General features: G+C 45.3%; 1 protein-coding gene across 7 annotated transcripts in view; it reads left to right on the top strand.

Annotated features, from left to right (window-relative positions):
• The window catches only part of BSN (bassoon presynaptic cytomatrix protein), a 383,958-nt gene that overhangs the window by 312,902 nt on the left and 45,732 nt on the right, over nt 1-25,324 (top strand). For all 7 annotated transcript variants that reach the window (XM_060240047.1, XM_060240049.1, XM_060240050.1 and 4 more), the window contains exon 4: nt 22,410-22,853. In XM_060240047.1, coding sequence (XP_060096030.1) covers nt 22,410-22,853 — 444 coding nt within the window. The remainder of the gene's footprint in view (nt 1-22,409; nt 22,854-25,324) is intronic.

Raw genomic sequence — 25,324 nt, 5'->3', positions numbered from 1 at the left:
TCTGTTTCATAGCAAAGAGCATTATAAAGATAGTTTCACTTTTAAAAACTCAAGTTTTCATGTCCCCCACTTCACTGGCTCTGGCCTGTGATTTAGAAGCCTTGGAGGAGGAGCCAAAAGGGAGAGCAAAGAGCTCTGGGAAACACCTGCAGGGTGATGCTCCTGGTCCATTTGTTACAGAACTGGTCCCTGAGGAGTTTGCACTTGGAGCTTCTCCATCAAAACTTCCCTCTATCACCCAGGTCTGGGGGCATTTAAGCAGCAGTCCAGGATCTGGTCCACAAAACTACCAGAATCTACTTCCACCCAGCAAAGTCAGCAAAGGCAGTGGGCTTGTGCTGAGAAAGACCCAGTAAAGGTGCAGCAGCAGGCTAGCAGCCCATGCTCCACCTCTTCATCCAGGTCATGGTCCCAGTGGATATAATCCTTTGCTGGATCATGGTCTCAGCTGAGCCTAAATAAGATGGAGTCCCAGGTGTTGCTTCTAGAGCAGTTGGAGTGGCTTCTCTCTCAGCCTGTTAAAGACTTGGGCTGGGAGGGGAAGCTTGCTGGATTGAGTAGTCCATCAGGTATAAGCCTAGTGTCTCCAGCTCCCCCAGCCTGGCCAACCATAGAGCTAAGGGTCTGTAACACTTGCCCTGCAAAGTACAGGACAAAAGTTATTAGGTGGGTAAACCTTTTATAGGTTTGCTTGAAGTAGAAAGGGTAGCCTGCAAATATTAGAAGGTGGGGGGGAAATCTCCTCTGAGTGCTTGAGATTTCCTAAGTCTCTTCTCCTAGGCCAAATGTCTTCTTCTATGGATGACATTTCTATGGCTGCGGAGCAACTAAACTCAAATGGCATTAATAGTTCATTAATAGTTCATAACACTATGGTACAATCAGAAAGAAAATTTATAGGATGAAACTCCACAAACGGTGGCTAGTCTTGGTATCCGCTATGTTTTACTAGCCAGTTGTGGAATCCAATCCCACCACAATAAAATGTATCAATAAGATGACTGCTAAATTTAATGGCCCTTACACTAACTGTGTTAATAACAAGGAAACAATTCTTTGAACATAGAAGATGAAACATACCATCTTCAATGTGCACTGTAATAAAAATATAAATTAATGAACACATTAAATTATTTTTTCACTTAAACTAGTCTGTAATTCTGACCTGCTCACACTTTAAATTTTAGCATATTAGGTCACACACTCATTAGCATATCAGGCCACACCATCTGGGAATCAAGTGCAAACTGAACTGTGGCAGTAACTTTTCCAGGCCCTGCAGCAATTCTGGCTGGTCAGCCAGGCCCCAGGGAGGCTGCTGCACAGTATATCTGGGCCTTGTGATCCCTGCCTAGCCCTGAGGAGGCTGCTGCACAGCACAGCTGGGCCCCACAATCCTCACTAGCCAGCCAGGCCTTAGAGAGGCTGCCACATGACTCAGTTTGGCCCAGCAATCCCCGAGGGCCACACCAAGTGACCTCGAGGGCCGCATACGGTACTCGGGACAGAGGTTCCCCACCCCTGTTCTAGTGTATTTATTTTGCAGCTACGATTTTAAAACTCCACACTTTTCTAAATCAGGGTGGAATGTCACTTGTGATGTCTGAAGGTTTTTTGTTGTTTTTTAAAAATTACATAGTTGCCCTATCACCCCTGTGCAGTAGTGTCCAGCAAACACCTTCCTTGAATCCTTGTGGTTCAGGTTTTGTGCATGCATTTTAGCATTCGTTCATTGAATAAAAGAGAACAGAAAGGAACACAGGGAAAGGGGGAACAACTTGATGTTGAAACTGACCAGACTTTTTTTAAAAAAAAACCCTGACAAGTAGCTGCAAAGCTCCCTTTTTTATATTGCCAGGCACTGGGGGAGTCTCTGCTGTGTTACCAGCTACTGTGAAAAATGAGAAAGTCACACAATCTCATAACGAGGGGGAATATGTTGAGTGTACAGAATGCACAGTAGAATTCACTGGCACTCAAGCTATGATCATTGGCAATGTGTGTGTGCAAAGTTGGCTGCAAGTCCACCACACTTTGCACAGGACCACAATTTGTATGGAGGAGGAGTCCTCTGGCAGAAGCTTTGAAGAGCTTTTTAGTCTTTGCCACTAAATTTAAAAGGGGGGGGGGTATTTTTGCCCAAGCACAGCTGTATAGTAACGCTAATGCCCTTCCTTGCAAATTTGCATGGTTTGTGATTCTCTTATTTGATCTTGCATACTGGTTGTGATCTTGGCAATATTTTGAGCCTGTGAGGATTGCACTCTGTCCTCCAAATGGATCAATCCCAAGCAATTTTTAAATACAGCAGTTTGCAGAAGGTCCATGTGGCTCAGCTGCCATTTTCATGTTAGGCTTCCAGAGGCTGCCAAAATGGTCCCTTCCAGCCTTTGTTCTCGAAAACATTTACGGGGAAAATGTTTTCAGTGCTTTAGGCTTCTCATCCCAGTGTCTCTGTCTTTACATATCATGTCAATTTCATTCCACACTGATAATCTCTCACCTTTGTTTTGTTTGCATGCAGCACTGATTTTTTTTTTTTTGCTGCCATTTGCCTCTTCTCCAATCCTGCTTTCAAATCAATACCAACAGGGAACTAAACCTTGGGCAGCTCCTATTAAACTTTTCCCCATCGTTTTATTTTTTTTTATTCAACAATTAGATAGCCTCATATTGCTAGACTCATGCTGCTTGTCAAAGCAAAAACAAAAAATAAAATGAGGGGGAAAGGAGCTTGTACACCAATGAAGGGGGAAAGATGGTGGAACGTGCAGAGTGTGTGGAATGACCTCGATGTGGGCAGAGGAATGACCTTTGAAGAGTGGCAAAGAGCAGGGGTGAATCAGAGAGCATCTGTATGCTTTTGAATTACCTTTGGACTGGAAGTGAAACAAAGGAAGAATTGTCACAAAAGCACTCTCAGAAAACCTGGGAAAACAGTGACCAGAAAGCAAACTGGGTGCTGAGGGGAGGAAAATCAATGCATAATCACAAAGAAAACCTGACAGACATGCACAGTGAAAGTGAGGGAAAACACCCGTACATAATAGGCCTATAAAAGCACCCTCCATTCCATTATGCTACAGCTTTATTCCCTTTATAGAAATGCACTCCTAAACAATTCTGTTTTACACTGTGGAATGACAGAAGTGTTGGGTCTTCCTGAGCTCCTTAGGCATATAATTCCAAAAAATGGGAAACACAGCAAAGAAAGCATGTGTACAGGCAGTTTCTCATTTTGCTTATTTACGCGGTGACTTCTTCAAAACAATGAGAAAAGCTCATGGTGGAGCATCACAGGAGAGGCAATCCTGCAGATGCAAGGGTCCAAGGCCATGAAGGGTTTTGTAGATGAAAACCAGCACTTTGAATTAAAACTGGTAACTGATAGGTAGTCTTTAGAGTAACTGCAGAGTGGATGTAATACATATGCCCCACATAACTCCCAATAGTAACTGAACTGTGGCATTCTACATACTTGCCACGGAGCAAGTGCCACACTATCATACTGAACATAATAAAACTCCCTGGCCGGGTTTGGAAAGCTACTTAGTAGAAAACTGATTTCAGTTATTTTCTACCTGATAATGGGCAAAATGCTGTTCTTTTTATAGTCATGCTATGTTCTTGGTCCCTCTGATATCCATAAAGAGAGAAGCAGAGAGGACAGTCAAAGACACCATTTTGAAATACAGAAAAGCCTCCACTGAAAAAAAAAGTTGGCTAAGTAAAAGTTGACTACATATTATGCTATGAGGCTCTAAAAGATGAAGTGGAATTAATATATTTGCCTCAAAAGTTGGACTGTCAACTCCAGGGTGGGAAATGCCTGGAAATTTGTGAGGGTGGAGCCTGGGAAATGCTGAGTTTGGGAATGAAAGGAATCTCAGCAGAATATAATGCCCTAGAGTCTATCCTCCAAAGCAGCCATTTTCTCCAGAAGTGACCTCTGTAGTTCAGACATAAGTTATAATTCTAGGGGAAAAATACAAAAATACAAAAAAAAAATTTCTGATACTTTATACACAGCAGCAGTCAGGTTCACTTCTGACAATAAAGTGTCATACAGTAATGAATATTTGACCAGACTTCACAGTTGGCATGCAGGAGATTCACTATTAGCCCATCAAAACAGGAACATTTCAAAGTTTCTTTGCTGAATTTGGAGTCTGAAAATTGTGGTCAGATTTTGCTATTCAAACCTAGCTTTTGAAATCTGAAAATTCTGCAAGCATTGGAATTTTGAGAAAAAATTCACTACCTGATACACATTTATGTATTTGCATTCCTGCCTCCCCCTATTCAGTCATTTCAGGTTTACTCCAAAAATATACATTATTATGCAATGGATCAACTTTTATGATAACCCAAGATTAGTGGGTTGCATGGCAGCAACATCTTTCACTCCTTTGTTTTTATCACTATAATGCTTCCAAATCTGTAAACCCTATTTAAATAATTTATAACAAACAGTTATAAAGAGCAAAATGTTTTGAAGTCTCCAAAGTAAACTGGTTTTTCAGTTTTACAGAACTTGTTTTCATGGTGTATGTTGGGTATGAAATGGTATAACACAAATAGCTTAATGGTACAATCTTAAACTAAGTTGATGGTGATGGAAGGTGCCATTAAGTCACAACTGACTTATGGCAACCCTATAGGAATTTCAAGGCAAGAGGGGTTCAGTAGGGATGTGCATTCACATATATCCAGTCCATATATACATATGAAAAATACTTTATTGGTATTTTCAGGATACATTTGGGTCTCCAGGATTCTTTGGGATACTGGGAAATGGGTCCTGAAAACTCCCAGAAAAATTCAGAAATAATGGGAAGTATTGGAAGCCAGTTCCAAAAACTGTTTGTTTTTTTAAAAAAAATCACTGTGCTTCTGTGTCTTCCTGGGGCTTGGTACCAGCTTGCCACATTGTTTTGGCTTTGACTGTGTCCTTTGGAATTTGTTTTGTTGGTATTGCAATGTTGTGTTCTTTGCTTGAGTTGGCTTGTATCAGGTTGTGGTGGATTCTTGGGTTTGACATTGGGTGCATTCACACACATTAAATAACATGCTTTGCAACTGGATTTTTACTGTATAAGAATAGCAAAATGCACTTGCAAACAGTTGCCATGTGAAAGCACCCATTGCCTTAGATTCTTGGGTTGTCCATTGGCTAGATTCTCTGATGTTATGTTTGTTAGGTTCCCATTTTGTTTGGTTTTGAGGATTCTTTGGTTTGACATTTGTTGTGTTAGGCTTGGCACATTGTCCTATCTGTTTGCATTGGGAGGCTTTTGGCCAGTGGTCACTTTGCTTGCTCTTGAGTGTTTGGTTACTGTTTGCCATGGAGAAAGCTTGGCATTTTGCCCAATAGGAAACAGTAAGGATAGCTGGGGGCACCTTGTTCAGGAGACAACAGAATTAGACCTCTTGGGCCAGTTCACTTGAAACTTGGGGGTTATGTGGTTAACAGGCACCAATAACTCCTCAGGGGAGTTCACACACGCCTTTAGATCCATCTTACCGACGGTTTCTGTTTGGATTTTATTAGCACATCCAGGCAACCACAACTGTCCCTCGAATGCAACTCATCAGCATCCCGACTTGCCCCGGTTTGATGTCAGCATTATTAGACACCGGAGAAAGTCCCGTCCTTTTCCTTAGAAGTGGCACACATTCAGGTTATTCTTGTTTGGACAGCTCCTGTGGGATACTGCCCCTTGGAATGTTTGGGATCTGCCTTCCACCCCTCCCACTTTTTTTTTTTTTTAAAGCCCCAGCAGACATGGGCACATTGGGAATCTGAGGTGAGGCTTCTACTTCTCTGATCAACACAGAATCTACATGAGTTGAAGAACAGGAGGGGAAAAATCTTTTTTTCAATGTGGAGGATTTCCAGATATCATTGTCACTGCCCATTTTCAGAAAAGTAGTTCCTGGCAGTCCCCTAGTTTGAATCGGCAATGTTAATTCCCAGAACTTCCCCTCCCTCTTTGAAGCAGCGTTTGATTCCCCACCTCCCAACGTTTGGGTGCATGTTTAGTGAAAACACCACAGCAGAAATTCCCATATGATTGCTCAGCAACTGAGAGTGAGACGACTTTGAATCTGCTTGATCGGTTGTGCGCATGTTCCAAGAAAAGAGCGTGATAGCATTCAATATATCTGATAATTCAACAACAGGACGATATCGGGGCGAGTCGCATTCTTAGATGCTCGTCTGATTGGCCCTGCATCGAATCAGTATTCAGCAGTTCAAATTGGAGCGCTGCATGCCCACTTTTAATGTGATGTGTGACCGCACCCCAGTAATTTTACTGCCATTAACTTTTTTTAAAGCCCCCCCCCCCCCAGCTCTCTGGAAAGATAACCCATAGGGAATAATGGAGTCAAATAATATTGAAATCCCAAACAAAAAATAATATTGGAATCCTGAACCCCCAAAAATATTTTTCAGTTCCCTGATAGCCAGATCTGAAAAATACTTTTTTTTTTTTCAAGGTGCACATCTCTAGTGTTCAGTGGTGGCTCTGCTTAGCAACCTTGGACTTCCTTGGTGATCTCTCATCCAAGTACTAACCAGGGCCAACCTTGCTTAACTTCTGAGATCTGGCAAGATTAGGATGCCCTGGGCCATTCAAGGTGCACCTTTCTAAGTCTGTTGAAGTTAGCTTAGAAATGTGTAATTGTTCTTAGGATTACAAAGTTTGAGTCCAGTGGCACCTTTAAGACCAACGAAGTTTTATTCTAGATAAAAGCTTTCATGTGAATAAAGTTTGTTGATCTTAAAGGTGCCACTGGACTCAAACTTTGTTCTGCTGCTTCAGACCAACTCAGCTATCCAAAAGAATATATCCGCTTAGGATATTACTGCAAGAGAATGGAATGTGATGCCAAAAGTCCTTGGTTCAAATTCTGCCTCTGCTATAAACTCATGAGTTTGCCGCAGCTTTCTCCCTCGGTTCATTATATGGGGGATAATAATATTCATCTACATTATAGGGCCATTTTAAAGATTAACAAGGTGTCTATGAGGGGCTTTGAACATGAATGTCCAAAATAGTGCTAGTTATACAAAAGAGGGGGGTGAAATTTTGGGGTCTGATAAGTAGTAATTATGTGTTAGAGTTATAATATTCAACTTTCAAAAACTACATTCAGCACTCTTTACCAGCTGCATTATCTTTCTTCTCTCTCGCCAAATCCATGAGCAGTTGTAGCCAATGAGAACAGGGGCAACTGCCCCAGGTACCATGCTGAGAGAGGCCATTACCATCTAAGGAGATACAAAGATAAGAAGAGCAGCCTCCTGCTGCCATTTTTGTCTGTTCTGTGTGGGGCTTGGGCAGCTGGCTCCTGCCAGCTCCTGCCTACCTTGCATGGAGTGAGAGCAGCCCCTTTCTTGGCAGTGATGGGAGGCAGTGGTACATTTGCATTTATTCCGGGGGGCCCATCCTGCACTTTTACCCAGAGCCAGAGGATCACTAAGATAGCCCCTACCCTAGCTTATTTAGTGAAAGCTGATACTAATAAATAGAGTATTAAACTACTGCTGCTGTTTTCTGTTGGCTCAGCATGTCTGCTTATATTTTTAGATTCTTTGAATTAACTAAACAGCATGTGCAGTCACATTTGTTTTCCATATTATGGAGGAGCCTGCTTTTCACTGCAACTACCAACATTGCTGCTGATGAAAGGGATTTACACTTGAGTAAACATGGCATGCTAGTAGTGTTTAAAGACTAACTGCAAATAGATAGGCTTCATTTGTTACAACAATCAATTACTATGCATATATGTTCATGAAAAATATAAAATTAAAGAGTATATTTTTTAAAAAACAGAAAATTTCTTGCCCCAAATAAAATTCAGCTCTTTGCTATATAATGGGTCAAACTTTGTAATGACTTCCAAAATACATTTCAGTTTAAAAGTGCAAGAAAAATACATTTAAGCATAGGATACATACAAGGGGGAAAGGGAAACAAATTAAACTCAGTTATAAAAATAAAAAACACAGATGATGAATACCATGTTGAATATTTAACTATGAAAAGTGAAAATATATTTTAGTTTAAACATGCAAGAAAAATACCTTTACGCACAGGATAAGAGAGATGAATTTTGGGGCATTAAAGCCAATTTCAAAAAGGTTTTGTAAAAGCTTACAGAATTGAGACTTTTGTGATGCATAAACTGTTCAAACTATTATGTCTGTTGGAATGTTGGCATTAAAACTGATGGCCATTTTCCTTCATCAATAAATGCAGCTAATTACTGGAATTTCTCTTTGTATTTGCATCACTCTCTTTATAAAAGAGTGATTCAACTGATAATGTACAAAAATTAGAACACGATTGGTGTTTTGGAACCAAAAACAAGATGCCATCCACAAACTTCTTCTACCCCTGTCGGTTTTTCTCAACTGGAGTAAAAACAATTTTTAGCCCCAAGAAAAGGTTGCCAACTACAGGTTCCTCAGTGGTCTATAATATCACAGAGTCTGCATTTCAAAGCAACCATTTTCACCACAGAATCAGCTGCAATTCCAGGAGATCACCAGCCCCATGCCAGAGGTTGGCAACCCTAAGAAAACTGTGCAAATGCAAGCAGCTGAGAAAGAAGCTTCAGAAGAAAGGGATCAAGCAACTGCATGTCTATTCCCAGTTTTAGGAGATATTCCATTAATATTTTGTTCATTCAATGTATTTTTTTTATTTAACATATTCTTATCCCATGTTTCCCTCCTCTGGGATTCAAAGTGGCTCCATGTGGTCTCCAAGCAAACTTAAAGCAAGGATCCTCACTGTTGTCTTGTTTTCTTCCGATTTCCTCCCTCCTCCCTTTCGTTGCATTGGGATGTTTGAGCTAAGCCTTAGCATTGACCTGAATAAAGAGAAACAGCCTGTTACATTAATTATAGTCCCTGAGGAGAATGAATACAGCAGCATTTTCAAAATGATGGTCTCTCATCATTTTAACAGTGCATTTTCCTTCCCACACAACAGTGTGGTGGCTGAAAATGACTCGCATTTGCTCTCAACAGATTTGGAATAGATTCTCTGGGGTGTCAAAACATGGTTTCAGTCACACCTTCTATGCTTATAAGGGTATTTAAAATGTTCAGCATATCACTTCAATCAGAAAATTGTTTTGAAATCACAAATATATGGCAGGAAAAATTCTTTAAAACAGAAGCAATATATTAAAAGGCATAAATCAATTGCATGTCCATAAATAAATAAGTCCATTATTGTGTATCTTTTTAGTATGGGAAAACTGAAAGGAGTACAGCATTCTAGGAAGAAAAATGGATGCAGATTCCCCAGAGTCATATTGGTGAGGGAGGGGGATAAACAAGAGAAGGAAGAGAACACTGTCTCTGCTGGATCAAACATTGTTGCATAGCCAAATATGTTTCCTTGAGGCCTGCCATGCTTCTTTTGGGACAGTGATTTTCCTTCAATAGAATGGGCAGGGGGGATCCAATATCCCATCCCGCAGCTGTTGGCCTTCACTGTTTCCTTAGGATTGCCAAGGTACAACACTGACTAACGGTAAAAGCCATATTTCACCCAATTCTGCCTTCTATGCAGCTCTGAAAGTCAAAGAAACACTCTTAGGGTACATGGGACAACCTTGTTTCCCACATTGTCCAAGCCATTTCTTCAAGCTTCTGTCAGTTCCAGAATCTTTTTTCTCAAGTACATGGGTGGACTGGCCATTATGGCCATTGGGACTTTTCCTGGCTGTCTGATGGTCTTCACCTCACACCTGGACCAGGCCAGGCCAGTGGTGAGAAGGGAGCCTGGCTTACCTAAGCCATGTGGGGCATGGGGAACACAATGTGCAGCACAAGGAAGCCTGGGTAGGCAAGCTAGCTGTTTTTTTCTCCCTCCCTGCCTCCTTCCTTGGGATGAGCCCTTGCCAGGGCTTTGTTTTCTTCCCAGTCAATCCCTGCTCATGTACTGCTTACTCTGTGAACCTTTCTTTCAACCACTCTGCATCTCCAGTGTATTTTTTCATGGACCTCCATCCAGGGCTGGTGCTAGGAGTTCTCCCTGCCCCACTGCCCACGTGGCATGCCCTTTCTCCCCCCACCTGCATGCACAGTGTGGCAAGGCCACTGAGTGTGGTTGATTCAGCAGTGGGCGCACTGGGAGCCTGGCTCTGAGCACACCTGCTGTTGCCCCACTCTGCCGACCCAGTTCTGCCTTCCCGGATCCCAAGAAAGGGAGTGGGGTCAGCACAACAGTGGGCATGCTGGAAGCTCAGCTCCAAGTGTGCCTGCTGCCACCCCAACCTGCTGCCCTCACTCTGCCTTCCTGGTACTCGGGAAGGCTGAACAGAGTTGGCATGGCAAGTGGGTGAGCTTGGAGCCTATCTCTGAGCATGCCTGCTGATGCCCCGCCCCACCAATTCTGCTCTGCCCTCCCGGTGGAGGGGAAGCACTGGGGGTAGTGGGGCACACTTGGGAAGGGGGGGCTGGCCACCCCTGAGGCCAGGTAGTGCCTAGGCAGCTGCCTGTTTGACTCTCTCCCTCTCTGTTTGTTTCTATCCTTTGCTCTCCCCCCACCCTGTCCACAACCTGTCCTATGTATGAAATTTCAGACCCAGCCTAACTAACCAATTCTTCTCCTAGAATATGGACTTTGCTACTCTTTTGAGTAGCATATTTGTGAACACTAACTCAAACAATCAAAGTTGGAGGACTCGTTGCCCAAAGTATAATACAATACAAATTTAAATGTATACAAGTGGATAGGAACTGGTTGGCCACTGTGTGAGATAGGGTGCTGGACTAGATGGACCACTGGCCTGGTCCAGCAGGCCTGCTCTTGTGTGTGTGTGTAAAGTTCCATCAAGTTGCGGCTGATTTATGGTGATCCCAGCAAGGGGCTATCAAGGCGGGTCAGAAGCAGAGGTGGTTTGCTATTGCCTTCCTCCACAGATTCTTCCTTGGAAGTCTCCCTTCTGAGTATTGACCTTGCTTAGCTTCCAAGATCTGACAAGATAAGGCTATACCATGCCCTCCATTGTTCTTATATATTAAGTAGGAGAACATGGTTTAGAATCACTTTGTTGGATTACAGCATGGTCCACCTTATCCAGTATTCTGTTTCCAACAGTGACAGAAGATTCTGAAAGCTCACAAGAACAAGAAGATGATATTGGATTTATATCCTGCCCTATTCTCTGAATCTCAGAGCAGTCACAATCTCCTTTACCTCCCCACCCCACAACAGACACCCTGTGAGGTAGGTGGGGCTGAGAGAGCAGCTGCCCTTTCAAGGACAACTCCTATGAAAATTATGGCTGACCCAAGGCCATTCCAGCAGCTGCAAGTGGAGGAGTGGGGAATCAAACCTGATTCTCCCAGATAAGAGTCCACGCATTTAACCACTATACCAAACTGGCTATTCAGGGCACAAAGGTAGTCAGTGGTGTACCAAGAGCAGGACAGGGGGTGCAGCCCACTCCAGGTGCAGCCAGGGGCATACTGCGGCCAGGTTAACTTCTTTCCATCTATTTTAAAACACAGTTCTGGCTGCAGCTGCTAGGAGCACAGGGAAGTCTGAGCATAACAAATAGTACTTTTGGATCCACTTGACTTTCCTTTCTCCAAGACTGAAACAAGCTTGCTTAACAGATTGTACAACCAAGCCAGCACTCTGAGAGCTGCTACAGTAATTGCTTACCTGCAGGCAATTTTCTGCTAGCCTTTCTTTCTTCCTTTCCTTGCACCCAGCTCAGCCAGATCTTGCAAAGCAGTAGTTAGGGTGCTGCAGCAAGATAAAACAACCTTTCCCTCTCTTAATTTCTCTCCCTCTTTTCCACATGTTTCTCATTCATTTCTGTCTCCCTTCACTTAATTTTTCCGTGTCCCTTTCCCCTTTATTTTTACTTCTAGGTTTCAAGACTTTCTCTTCCCTATCCTGCTTAGTGACGTAATGTATTTAATAGTAGTAGTATGGTACCAAACTTTTGTTAATATTATGAACAGAAGGCACTGACTTTGTTGGGTACTGTATATTTCACTGGGCTGATGTGGAGGCAGGCAATGGCAAATCTCCACTGAATATCTCTTGCCTTGAAAACCCTATGGGGTCACCATAAATCAGCTTTTACTTGACAGCAAAAAACCCAAGGAGGCCATATTAAAAAATTATCTGCCCCAGGCATCAATAGGCTAGATACCCCACTGAGGGTAGTGATATAATGACTTGTATCCTGTGATCAGTGAAGTGAGGGCACATTGAGAGCAAGTTTGGTATAGTGGTTAAGTGTGCAGAATCTTTTATGGGAGAACCGGGTTTGATTCCCCACTTCTCCAGTTGCAGCTGCTGGAATGGCCTTGGGTCAGCCATAGCTCTCACAGACCCGTCTTTGAAAGGGCAGCTTCTGTGAGAGCTCTCTCAGCCCCACCTACCTCTCAGAGTGGCTGTTGTGGGGGAGGAAGGTAAAAAAGATTGTGAGCCACTCTGAGATTCAGAATGAATAGCAGAATATAAATCCAATTTCTTCTTCTTCTATCATCAGAAGAGAGGAAAATTCCCGCCAGTTCCCCCCTCCCTGTGCAGACTTCATCTTAGCCCTCTGGACTGTTCAGACAAGGACTCCTGACCATAAGAATAATTTCTGGGTCATTCAGTGGGCTGCAGCAGGAGGGGGGTAGAAAAAGGGCAACCCAATCCAGACATACATGGCAAGCGGACGCTCAGGCATGGACGGATCTATGGCGCCGCTCATTGGCTTCCAAAGGGGAGACGATACGCCATGCTGGAAGAGGGAAGAGGGCCCCGATGAACGAGAGAGAACCCGTTGCCATGGTGATTCCGCCCAGGTGCACGCTATTGGCCCGCTGCCGAGGCGGGGTGGGGGAGGCACAGGCTTGCACAGGATCATGTTATTGGCCAGCCTATTGCACGTGACCAGACGAGGGGGAGGAAAGCCCGCACCTGGGAGGCTGTCAATCCCCCCACTCCCTCCCGCTGTCAGAGACTCTGCCAATGGCAGGCCAATGGCAGGCTGACGGACAGGGGCATGCGTGGACAAGCAGGAATTGCCAAGTGCAGGAGTTCCCTGTCCTAGACAGCAGCTGGAATGTGTGTCTGGGAGCGGCCAGACCAAGTCCAAAAGACACCACCACCCACCACCCTGGTGTTGCCCTGCTGCTGCCCCCCATTATGTGCAAGGAACACCTCCCCTGGGGGCTGCAGAACTCAGAGTGTGAGCTGCTGGGCATGCATCCACTTCAGCAACCCCCTCCCAAGTGCCCAGCGCACAGCAGCCCTGTGCGGTCGGGTAGGCTGTCAGCTCTGGCAGGCTGAGGGGTGGCACCCCCCTCCCCTGTCCAGCCACGCGGGGGGCAGCGTGGCAGCTCATAGCCCATTCCCTGCCCCCAAGAACCAAGTCTGCTCACCCTCCCAGGCATTCCCTCGGAGAGGCCACTGACCGGGGGGGGCAGTTGCCCTGGGAACATACAGCATATGCCAAGCAGGAGAGACAACAGAGGGCACAGCTCAGACTTTATTTTTCTGGAACAGAGTGCAACAGTTTCCCTGGTGCATGCTAGGCAGTCTTGCCATGGGCAGGGCTCCGCTCCGAGCAGCGAGCAAAAACAGTTGAGGGAGTGGGGGGGCAGTGGAGCGGCACATGCAGAACCCTCTGTGTTGGAGTCCCACCTGCAAAACAGAGACAGAGATCAAGAGCACCTGCAGGGGTGGCAACTGGAAGAGCAGGCTGTGTTTCAGCTGGGCACTCTTTTAAAGGGACAGTCACTATCCCACCTGCCCTCAATGGGGCAGCTGCCACACACACACGCCCCATGTCCCGCCAGTGGTTGGGAACATGGCAGAGGGTAGACCAAGGGAAGGGAGCAGGTGGCAGCACAGGGGAGTGAGGTCAGCAGATGCCCCCTACTGGAGCCGACTGCCTGGTTCAAGTGCCAGAGACACTCGCACACCGAACGGTCGAGAGTGAGGAGAGGGGAAGGCTGGGGGGGACAGTGGAACTTACCCAGCCATGGGCGGCAGTCCTTGCATGCAGAGCCTCTGGGAGCCTGGAACCTGCAGAGACCTGGAAACAAGAGCAGTTAGCCTCAGGGGAAATACCTTTCTCTCCCCCTCGCAAATCAAAGATACTGTCAAAGCAACCACAAAGTGCAAAACCCATCACCAACATGCCTGCCTGTCCCTCACTCTAAGTCTGTATGGCCAGGAGCTCACCGGCAGAGCTTCCCGCCACGCGCTGCTCTCCCTAACAACTGAGTTGTGCGAGGCCAAGTATTTCTAGAAGGGGGGAGACCGCGATTGGGTGCTAGGGAGGGGGCTCATCAGCCCGAGGCACAAGGGGATTGGCGAGACAATCACGCTGCTCCCTAAGGGGTTTGCAAGCTTCCGCAGCAGCGGAGGTGACCTTTGTTTTTGGTATTGGGTGCCTATGAGGCACGCCGCCATTTTTGCAGGCGTAAAATTGCGCCTCTCAGGGGAGGCATGTCATGGGCCAAACTTCTCAGGAAGCCACCTAAGCCTGGTCATGCCCCCAACTCCACCCCCTCCACCTCTTCTCCACCTGAATGCCGCGCTCCGCCTCACTTCTGCCTGTGCTCAGGCACAGCCCTCAGGTGCCGCTGCCCTCGGGCGGAGCAACGCTTGAGCGGCCCCTCGCCCACGTACCTCCCCTCTGCTGTGGCGGAACCGGTTGTACTTTGGCACAAACCCTTCCTGCGTGGGCGCAGGAAGAGTTTGCACTGAAGTACAACTGGTGCCGCCGCAGCGGAGGGGAGGTACATGGGCGGAGGGCTGCTCGAGCGCTGCTCCACTGTGGCAGCACTGGTCGTACTTCGACGCAAACCCTTCCTACGCCCACATATCAGCTCGTCTGCTTCCAAAAGACCTTCCCCCAGCCCTGGATTGCGCTGTAAACCTCCTAGCCACTTAATCTGATGTCAGAAGTTATCAGGTCTCAAAAGCTTTATTATTAGACCTGATAGTTACCATGAAATGACTATGAACTTTTTGCAGGACATAGGCATTTATTCAGGATGGTGATCCCATTGTGTAATAGAAATGAGTTAAAAGTGATGTGGCAGTCAAATGAGGATGTCACTTCATTTACATTAGTTTTTGAACATCTGAAGCAGTGCAAAACACAAGAGACTTGTGAAAGAGGAATATATGCAGTGTCTATGGAAATTAGAAAATTAGGTACAGTATAGAGGAAAATAGATACAGAAAAATAGGTACAATATAGAGAATGATGAGTTTGCTGAAAAGAGAAACAAAAGGTTATAGAAAATAGAAGTGTATACTAATGATGTGGCAAATTTTCATTCCATCTCTATATGTATGTCCCTGTGCATCAACTACAGTCCTCAGGCTGCCATCTGTTGGCTATTCGACACTTAAACATAATTTGTGTGTGTTTAAGTGTTGCTGTTTAGAGCTATTACGTTTCTGTCTCTTTGCTGCTCTTTTGGTGCATTTAAAAAAGGATCTTGCCAATGTGATCCAACCAATCAGATTCAGGTTGTGAGCCTGAGATCACAGAACCACAGCCAGGCAGAAACAGCTTCATGGTGATGTCCACAAGAACAAATTAATTACCCCCATTTTCTTCATTCTGAATGGGTGAGAGAGGGAATGCATCCCTCTTGTTGAGGCACATTCCCTTTCCACCTCCCAACACCCACCCTGTCTAATGCATAAAGAGTTCACATATTTGTGAGACACTCCTGGTCACTGGAAGACAGGTTGCAAGAATATTAGCAAAAATCTTGGGAAGCAGAAGGTCCCAGGTTCAATCCCTGGCATCTCCAAAAAAGGGTCCAGGCAAATAGGTGTGAAAAATCTCAGTTTGAGACCCTGGAGAGCAGCTGCCAGTCTGAGAAGACAATACTGACTTTGATGGACCAAAGGTCTGATTCAGTATAAGGCAGCTTCATATGTTAAATCAGGCCATTCCTTTGCATCGATTCAAATATATACCAACTAGCTATGTACGTGATGTGCCAAAAGATGTAGTGTATGTCCTATATCTAATTGTGCACCTAGACCCCGTGCATATTGATAGACCTGGAAAATGGAGCCAGATAGGGGGCATTTTTCAGCAGACCTAGGGAACCTGCCAGGTTTGCAGAAAAATTTAAAAAACAAAGAAAAATTGGCAGGGGTTAAATCCACCCTCCCCCCCAAGAGAAGAATGTTGCATACATGTGATAGACTGCATTTTTTAAAAGCTGTGAAGTGCTGTACAAACAGAGTAAAGGACTGTGAAGGATTGATTCTTCACAGAAATAGAGAACCTTGAGTGACAGGCTGCTCCAAACAATGTGGTTGGTTAGCATCAGCTGAGCAGAGAAAGACTTGAGAGCTGCATGCTGAGGAGAGTCAGTTAGATTTCTGCCTTAGCTGAGAGCAGTTTAACATCGAAAACTGTGAGAAAATTGGCAAGGAGGTTTGGGAAATAGGTGAAGAGTCCCATTTGGACCAAGGAAGAGATAGATCTTCAAGAGAGAGAGGGAAATTCTCTACCCAGCTAAACAGGGATCTAGCTCTGAAGAATGCAGAGATCCCTAGTCTGGTGTGGCTGGAAACTGCTTTTAGAGACTTTTAAAAGGTAAAGGTAGTCCCCTGTGCAAGCACCAGTCGTTTTCAACTCTGGGGTGACGTTGCCTTCACAACATTTTCATGGCAAACTTTTTTTTATGGGGTGGTTTGCCATTGCCCTCCCCAGTCATCTACACTTCCCCCCAGCAAGCTGGGTACTCATTTTACCGACCTCAGAAGGATGGAAGGCTGAGTCAACCTGGAGCTGGCTACCTGAACCAGCTTTCGCTGGGATCTAACTAACGTCGTGAGCAGAGGGCTCCGACTGCAGTACTGCAGCTTTACCACTCTGCACCACGGGACTCTTTTAGAGACTTTAAGAGACATTTAAAAACTCAAGACAAGAAGTGGTGTTTCAAGAGAAGGGGTTTGGGTACTCGAAAGAATGTACCAGCTGTCCAGAAACCAAAGGAGTCAGAGAATACCCAAAGAAAGTGTGCTGGAGTGTTTGGAAAATACGATAATAAAAGCCTCTCAACATAAAGATTTTAAGTAACTCTGAATAGTTTAAGAAACTTTCTTTAGCCTGAAACATAAGAACTAAAAGAACTAAAATATGATTTTACCTAAGAGTTATCTATATTGAGTTACCTCAGAAATTTTATCTCTGATTTCACCTGACCTTTCCCCTTTATGTTGAACAAAATATTTTGTTAATTAGTAATATAAAAACTTCTAAAGTGCCATTTAAGTCATATGAGTTAAAGGGGGCTCCCATTCCTTCTCTCAGGTTCCTGAGCTGAGCAAATGGCCAGCATTCTTCAGGAAAAAAAGAAAAAATACAACTAGGTAGCTCAGTCACAAAATGGAAAGAAAAACAAAGGGATAATCCTGCCTCTTAGGGAGGGAGGTGGACAGGGGTGTCATAGCACACAAGTATAAAGGAGTATCTCCTGGGCCAGAAGTGGACAAGGGAGTGTAGAGCTGGAACCACCATCTGGGGTCTCTGTGGGGAATGGAGAAGGGGTGGGGAATGGGTGCCCTGCATTACTGGAGCTGAGCAAATTGAGGAGGTAACTGCTGTATGAGTCAACAGGCAGGCAGATGTATAGAGGAGGAGGAAAAGGGGTAAGCTGGAGCTGCTGAAATAATTGTCATCTGGCTCTCTTTCACCTTGTGAGCCAGGCAGCTGATGGTGGCAGCACTGCAAGTGGGTGGGCACAGGGCCAGCTCAACCACTAGGAAAACTAGGTGGTTGCCTAGGGCGCCGGGATGGATGGGGCACCAAATTGGGCTTCCCCCACTCATGGTGGCCAAGACAACCACCTAATTTGCCTCCCTCCCCCTTGCCGCCGCTGCAGCCAGCGCCCACCTGCCCAAGCTCGCCTTGTGCCACCACCGCCAGATCCCGCTCACCCTCCTCCCCTGCCACCTCCGCCAGTTCCTGCCTCCCTCTTGCCCTCCCCATCCACTCGTGCTGCCACCGCCAGATCCTGCTCGCCCTCCCCCCCGCTTGCCCTCCCACCACAGCCACCACCAGATACTGCTCGCCCTCCCTCCAGCTTGCCCTCCCCCCTCACCTCCCCACTCGCCCACTGCCTCCAGATCCCACTCACCTCCCCCCTCACCCTGCCGCTCACCCGCAAGTAGCCCCATGCTTGCCGCCTACTCGTGAGTAGGCAACAGGCGTGGGGGGCAGAGCTGTGCTGCCCTGCCTGGGGCATCAGGAAGGCTCCGGCCGGTCCTGGGTGGGCAGTAGCCAGAAAATCATTGGGGAGGAGGCATGCCCCAACGTGCAACATGCCCAGGCAGGTGTCATGTGATAACCTGTTTCCGGCACAGTGAGGTGCAGGGTGGACCTTCTCTGGGGACCTTCCTGCTCCCTGACTACCCACTGTCCAGGCATCCAAGTTGCCTGCTATTATCCTGCCTTATCTGACCCACAGCTGGATTAGCCATCTGTGCAGTGCTGGCACTGCTTGGGGGTTCCCTTGGGGGCTGCTGCAACTGCACCTTCTGAACCCCAGCAGCGGCCAGGAGTAGCCACCTGCTGGATGGAGCCCCCTTTTAAGGCACAGCTGGCAGATGCTCAGAGCTCCACACATTCTCACCAGCTGTCCAGGCATTTCAGAGTCAGCCATGCTAGGTGGAGGTGCAGCTGCTGCAACTCCCAGCTGAGAGGAGGAAGGGTAGGGATGAGTGGGATGGAGTGCATGGCAAATTAGAGAGGGGATGGGACACCCTCCACACACACTCTGGCTACAGCCCTGCTAGGCAGGGTGCCAAAAGGGTGGCCAGCAAAAGAGAAGGATGGAATCCCCACACACAAGTTTTGCAGTTCCCCCACTTGCAATTATATCATTGTATAACATCATATATTGAGGGCTGAAAGGCTATGTTAATATGAGGTTGGGGGAATTTTCCTTTCTCCATCCCTTGTATAGCCCATTCTGCAGACTTAAAAATATTCTCAGTATCGAAAATCATCTTCTCAGTAAAATACATTTTAGCTTGTGAGTTTCCAAGCTAAAAATAAAAGAACAAGAGAAGAATTTCAGTTGTTATACATGCAGCAGATGCACTGCACACAAGGGAGCCATTATGAGCAGAATGAGTGAATGCAATTAACAGCACTAAAGTGACTAAGCATTACATATAAAATCAGTACAGATCAAAGTGTAGCTGCTGGTGTACTAGGATCAGCATTTTTAGCAACAGGAAACACAATATCAAATAACTTTTCCTAATGTCTCATTATTAAGAAAATTATCCATTGTTTTACATAGGTTCCAAGAAAAGATGTTAAGAGGGGACCTCATGTTTTAAACTGCTGCTGTCAGATGATAAAAGGGCAGCTTTCACTTTACTGCCTCCTCCCTCAGCAGAGATATTTTTACAGCTGACTTGCAGAGATACATGTAGAACTTGAACCAGTGAAGGGGGCTCCCAGCTATCTACTGAACAATAATCTTTGTAAATTAATATTCTGGGTTTAAAAAGTTATGAGATTTTGCAGTCATTTTAATACATTCAGATTTTTTACAACCTAAACTGAACTATGTTCAGAAATATCTCCTGCTGAGGGTTGCATGTACATTTTATCTTTCTGGCTCCATCGGCACTTTCCACACTGTATTTGCCACTCCTAAAGCTAGTAAATACAAGTGGTAAGTAGATGACCTGGGATGCTTGCTCAAAGGTCAACAGTGCTGTTGTGGGAACATTCCATGTGATTATCATATTCATATGTTACTAAAATGTTAACCACTGCAATGGGGAATGAGACCTTGTGAAACAAGCAACCATGGCAGAAAGGCAATATGTAAATCAGCCTTTTATTGAATGAGTAGGAATAAGGTCCATTGAAAAGAAAAAATATAACAGGCTCAAGTAAGAGGCTCTGGCCAAGTGCCCCCCCCCTTGCTGTCTTCCCACCCACCTGAGTGAAGGCATTCATTCCCCCACACACCTCAAGGGGAGCTGATCTCTGCCATCTGGAGAACAGTTGTAATTCTGAGTGATCTCCAGCCCTCACCTGAAGATTGGCAACAGTGGTTCCTGAGGAGGAAATGGCTGGTATGGAGGGTGCAGTGTATGGCATTGTACCTGTCTGAAGTCCCACCGCTCCTCAAACCCCACCATCTCCAGGCTCCACCCCTTAAATCTCCAAGAATTTCCTAACCTGGAGTTGGCAGCCCTTTCTCCTTTCCTTTATCTGCCCTTCTGGCTTCAGCTTTCCAGCATTTCCCTGCTCCCTGCAGACTCCACCTAGGAAGGACAACCTTTCTCCACGGTGGTGGGGACCAAAGCAGCTTACATCATTCTCCTCTTCCTCCCTTTGATCTGAGCAACAACCCTCATGGCAGGTTAGGCTGAAAGTCTGTGAATGGTCCGAAATTACCCAATCAGCTTCCAAAGAAGAACCTGGGTCTGGCAGACCCCGCTCTGAAGCCCTAACTCCTATGCTGTCCTCAAACTCCATCACAGAATCTCCACGACTGGCCCCAGTGAGTTATCCCTCAAAGGCCTTTAATGATACCTTCCAGACCAACACTCTCTCGCTCTGATAACATTGTTGGTCTTAAGCCTCTTTGTGGCTCTCACTTTCCCTCCATCTCTTTCTCTCTGTATTTGGCCTGCTGGTACAGAACACCATTTCCACCCCCACCCTCCCCATCTCTGTTTGTTTCCCTTCCAGAAGAGGATAGGGAGGAGTCCTCAGCCAATCGAAAGGAAACCTTCCCTCCTCTTCCCTCCTGCAGCCAATTGTGAGAAGGCTTTCTCTATGGCTCTTTCATCCTCCTCCATCCCTCAGCCAGTCAAGGGAAGGCTTTCTTTTTCTCCTCTGCAAAGCATAGTGACAGGCAGCTTAGCCAATGGGAGAGTAGGGAGAGTCATAAACTGCCAGAACCAAGGTTGGTTGCCTTTTACTGATGGAAGCAGCTTGGCTGGCTAGCAACAGTCACTCATGGGAGAGAGGAGTGGAGTCGACCAATGAGTTCTCCCTCAGAGGCCAAAATAGGACTTAAAAGGACCTCCCTCACTGCCTTTTACTGAGAGAACCCAGCTTGCTTGCTTTTTTGAGAGAAACAAGGTTGGTTGCCTAGCAGCAGCCATTGCCTAAAAGTTTCCCCAGTGGGCCAATCCTCATCTGTCCTGGGGCCAGCAGTGGGTGGGGGAAAGCAGAGTCAGCCAATGCAAAACAAGAGCAGTTGATGGTTTGACAGACCAAAGATTGATGCATCATGGTCCCATGCAATCCCAACCAATGAGGGAGCTCAGGTTTGCCAAGACAAAACAGGATATTTTATTTTATTTATTTATTTTTCAAATTTATGTTCCATCCTCTCTGCAAGCATGAACTTATTTCTGTTTGCATCTGGATGGGAAAGGATGCCCCAGAACTTTTAAAAAAGCTCTCCTACTTTTAAAATCTTGATTACATCCCTGCTGTTTCCTTACTTTCATTTTCTTGTGTTAGTCTGAAGAAGCTGATTGAAATATTCAGCAACTCCCATGAATAATATACCATTTTCCCAGTGGGATCACAAAAGTGTGTGTGTGTGCATCCCTTAATAAAGCCCCACTTAGAAATGATGCCGCAAAACCTGACAAAGGACTTGTGGGGGTATGACAAATTTCAGTTTCATTTAGTGGAAGTTAGGCTTGCCAGGCCCCAGGGCAGGGGGGGGGAGATCCCTTGGTTTTGCATGTTCCTCCCCACTGCCAGCCAGCTGGTCAGTGGGGGGATGCCCTGCCTCCAACAGCCTTGATGTGCCTTTCAATCTTAGCAGGTTTAGAAGCTTGCAAACTTCATGTGTTTTTGAATGTGTGTGTGTCTTTAAATCTCAACAAGACTAACACTGTGGAGGGAGGAGCAGGCAGAGCCACATGGCTCTTCCCAGTGAGTGTGTGAGAGAGGAAGAGAGCCCAGTCCCTCTCTTTGTTTTACATTCATTTCAGAAGTTATTTGCATAGTAAAAGTGATAGAAGAGTTAACTGGAACCTAATTATGGGATAGAGGAAAACTCCACCCCCTAGACTGCTTTGCTCAGTATTTCCATTTTCCTGTGTTAGTCTGAAGAAGTTGGTTAAATTACAGCAGAGTGCTACATCCAGCAACTCCTATGTGTAAATTGCCCCAGTGAGATCACAAAAGTGTGGGCTAGATTCATGTGGATCCTTGAATTACATTTTAGTCTCTGTCAACCCAATAGCATTGCTCATTGATTGTCTTGTTGTGCCTGACAGAATTGTTTTGTATTCCTGGAATCCAGTGAGAAAAGTGGGCTATCAATAAATAAATATGTGCTTCAATTATATTTTGGAGGCATAACAGCTTTTTTTTATTTCTTTCAGAAAAATGAGTGGCTGTGTTTGAACTGCCAAACTCAGAGGCTGCTAGAAGGAAGTCTAGGAGACCCTGCCCCAATGCCACTGCCTGCTCCAAAGCAACAGCCAACTGGATCCCCTCGACACCAACCTGGTGGAATTGGTCAGCAACAGAGAGGAGCCCCCCAGCAAGTAATGCCCCAGAAGCCTGATGCATCAGCTCCTCAGACAAGGCCCCTTTCACAAGCAAAACAACTAAGGACTTCAGAACAGAGCAAACTACCAACCACTGTCCAAGAAAAAAAGCCTCCTGCTCCATCAGAAGGAAAGTCACTGTCCAAATTACCTGAACAGCCTCCAAAAGTTTCTGAAAGTCCATTGCCAAAGGGGAAAAGTACGGCCACAAAACCAGAAACAGATATCAAAGACAGCACAATAATATCTGAATCTCAGAAAATGAGAGAGCAGGAGGTAAGTATCATTCTACTGGACACGATGGTTTATGGGATATTATTTTTTTGAGTGGAGACCCACCCTGCCAGTCAAAAGGAGACAGTTTATATAAGTAATTTTAGCTGGCAATTGGAATGGAGATAATAGAGATGGGCTACAATCCAATAGACCTCTTTACACTACCTACATGAAATGGCACATTTGTGTTGGGGCTTTTATCTTTCTCTCTTTTTACCAAGCAGCAACCCCTCTCTACTCACTGCCCTTGCTGCATTTTAAAAATATCTTCAGGTTTCAGAAGCAATTTGGTATGTGGCAATGACAGGTTGTTGCCCAGGGCAGGAAAAAAATATCTGCACATCTCTAGATTACAGATACATTTGTCTAAAAAAAAATGTAATTTGCTTTCTTCTTGGATTAATGGAGAAAGCTTTCTTGGAACAACGTAGTTCATAGTTGTTGCAATAACAAAGGGAACTATTTACTGTAGCTCTTTTGATAATGCAGTGGTTTAATCCTGATGTAAGAACCGTCTTGCTGGATCTGACCAAGAGCCCATTTCATTCAGCATCCTGTTTTCAACAGCTGTCAGCCTGATGCAACTAAAAGTTCACAAGCAGAACATTGTGTAGTTTTATCTCCAGCATCTGATATACATGTTGCCTCTGCTCATAAAGAATTTCCCTAGCTATCATGATTAGAGATGCAAAATTCCACATGGAGTATTCCGTGCCATGAAAAAGCAAAATCAGGAGAAAGGTTGGAAAATGACTGGGGAGGGCAGGACCCCTTTCTCCCCCACTCCTGTGGCAACATTCCCCTTCTTGGTTTTTAATAGGCGTTCCCCACAGCTGCTGTATAGCTGCAGATGACTTAAGTTTCATTCAGGAAACCTGGACCCAGCCCTTTAAAAAATCTGACATCTAGTTTGGCTCTTAGTTTCTCTCACCTGAGAGGAAGGAAAAAATAAAAGTTGAAAGTAGAAAACAAATTCTGTAGAAAATTAAATAAAGTATGTTAACTGAACATATATACTTTCATACAGTCACAATATATAAGACTATCAGGATATTTGCTTTATAAGGTTATACAACTGAAAACACTGGACTCTAGTAATGCATTATGGAACACATATTAATCATTGCCAAAATTATTTATGTTTAAACATTTAAGGTGAGGTTTACAAAGGTGGCCATTCAGTGAGCCTCTTTTTTCCTTTCAGACGCCTCTGTAGTGCCACTGTAATCTTTGGCCAAACACTGAAACATAGTCCAAAGACCCCTGATTTCTTTTAAAGGCCACTTCGGGGGTGTGGTGGGGGTCGTCAAATGCCACTGGGAGTCAAATTAGCTCCTCTTTTATAAAATCTGCATTTGTGAAATCAGCAAGTCCTTTTCAAAGCATTTGCTGTTGGGTAACAATAGGGATGAAAGGCAGCATGGAGCTCAGCCTTGTCAGATCTCAGAAGCTAAGCAAGGCTGGTGCTTGGAAGGGAGACTGCAGAGGAATACAATGGCAAAACCACCTCTGCTTCTCATTTGCCTTGAGAACCCTTTTCTGATGTTGCCTTAAGTTGGGTATGACTTGATGGCACTTACACGTGTATGTATTGGGTAACAATGGGTTTGTCAGGAGCTCATCGAGTTTAACAGGAAAGAATGAACGTGCAAGAGGATTAGGGTTGGAAAATTCCTGGAAACTTGAGAGTAGAGCATGGGAAAGACAGGATCTGGGAAGGAGAACCATAGAACCCACTCTCTTAAGCTGCCATTTTTCTTCATGAGAACTGATCTCTGTGCCCTGGAGATCAGTTGTAATTCTGGGAGAACTCCAAGCCTCATGTGGAGATTGCCAGCCCTTGTGTTTGGTGCCATCTGCAGTGACTTATTGTGAGATGCTCCAGTCCAGGGGGAAAAGCCTCATAGGTGAAACTAAGTGCTTAGGGGGAAAACAGAAAGCTCTCACTAACAGGAACAAAAAGGAAACAGGCAACGGGTAGTGCTAACAATGAACCCGTGATATTCAGCAACAGCCCAGTTTAAGCATGCTTGCTTAACCCCCAGATCACCTCTCAGGAGTGCTGAGGTGTTTCACAGAGGCCCCTCCCTGTGCACTGACATTTCTGCTGTTAAAGAAAAGGATTTTTATAAGGGCTCTTGCTGTTGTTTTTAATAGAATATATTCTAACTGCACATCGACTAATTTCACTTTATTGTAGCTGCAAGCCTTCCTTGTCCCCAGGCGGCAAGTTAGGAGTAAGTATTAGCATAGAAGATGCTTACCACCTGTTTGGCTATGGCTTTGTGGGAATCCTCAATTATACAGAACCATTCTGCTGCCAATATTTTGATTGCAACATTGTTTAAAAACAGAATTTTATTTATGGAGCTGTCCAGAAAGCTCCCTCGTCTTTATCTCTTTAGTTCCCGGTGCAAAATTGCCAGGCCCTGCAAAAACAAGCTTCATACAGTGGTTGCTGCTCTCCAGGA

Source organism: Heteronotia binoei, chromosome 5 (genome assembly GCF_032191835.1).
Source record: "Heteronotia binoei isolate CCM8104 ecotype False Entrance Well chromosome 5, APGP_CSIRO_Hbin_v1, whole genome shotgun sequence".
Classification (NCBI taxonomy): Eukaryota; Metazoa; Chordata; class Lepidosauria; order Squamata; family Gekkonidae; genus Heteronotia; species Heteronotia binoei.
Note: the sequence above shows the minus strand (reverse complement) of the source record. Positions and strands in the feature narration are given on the sequence as shown.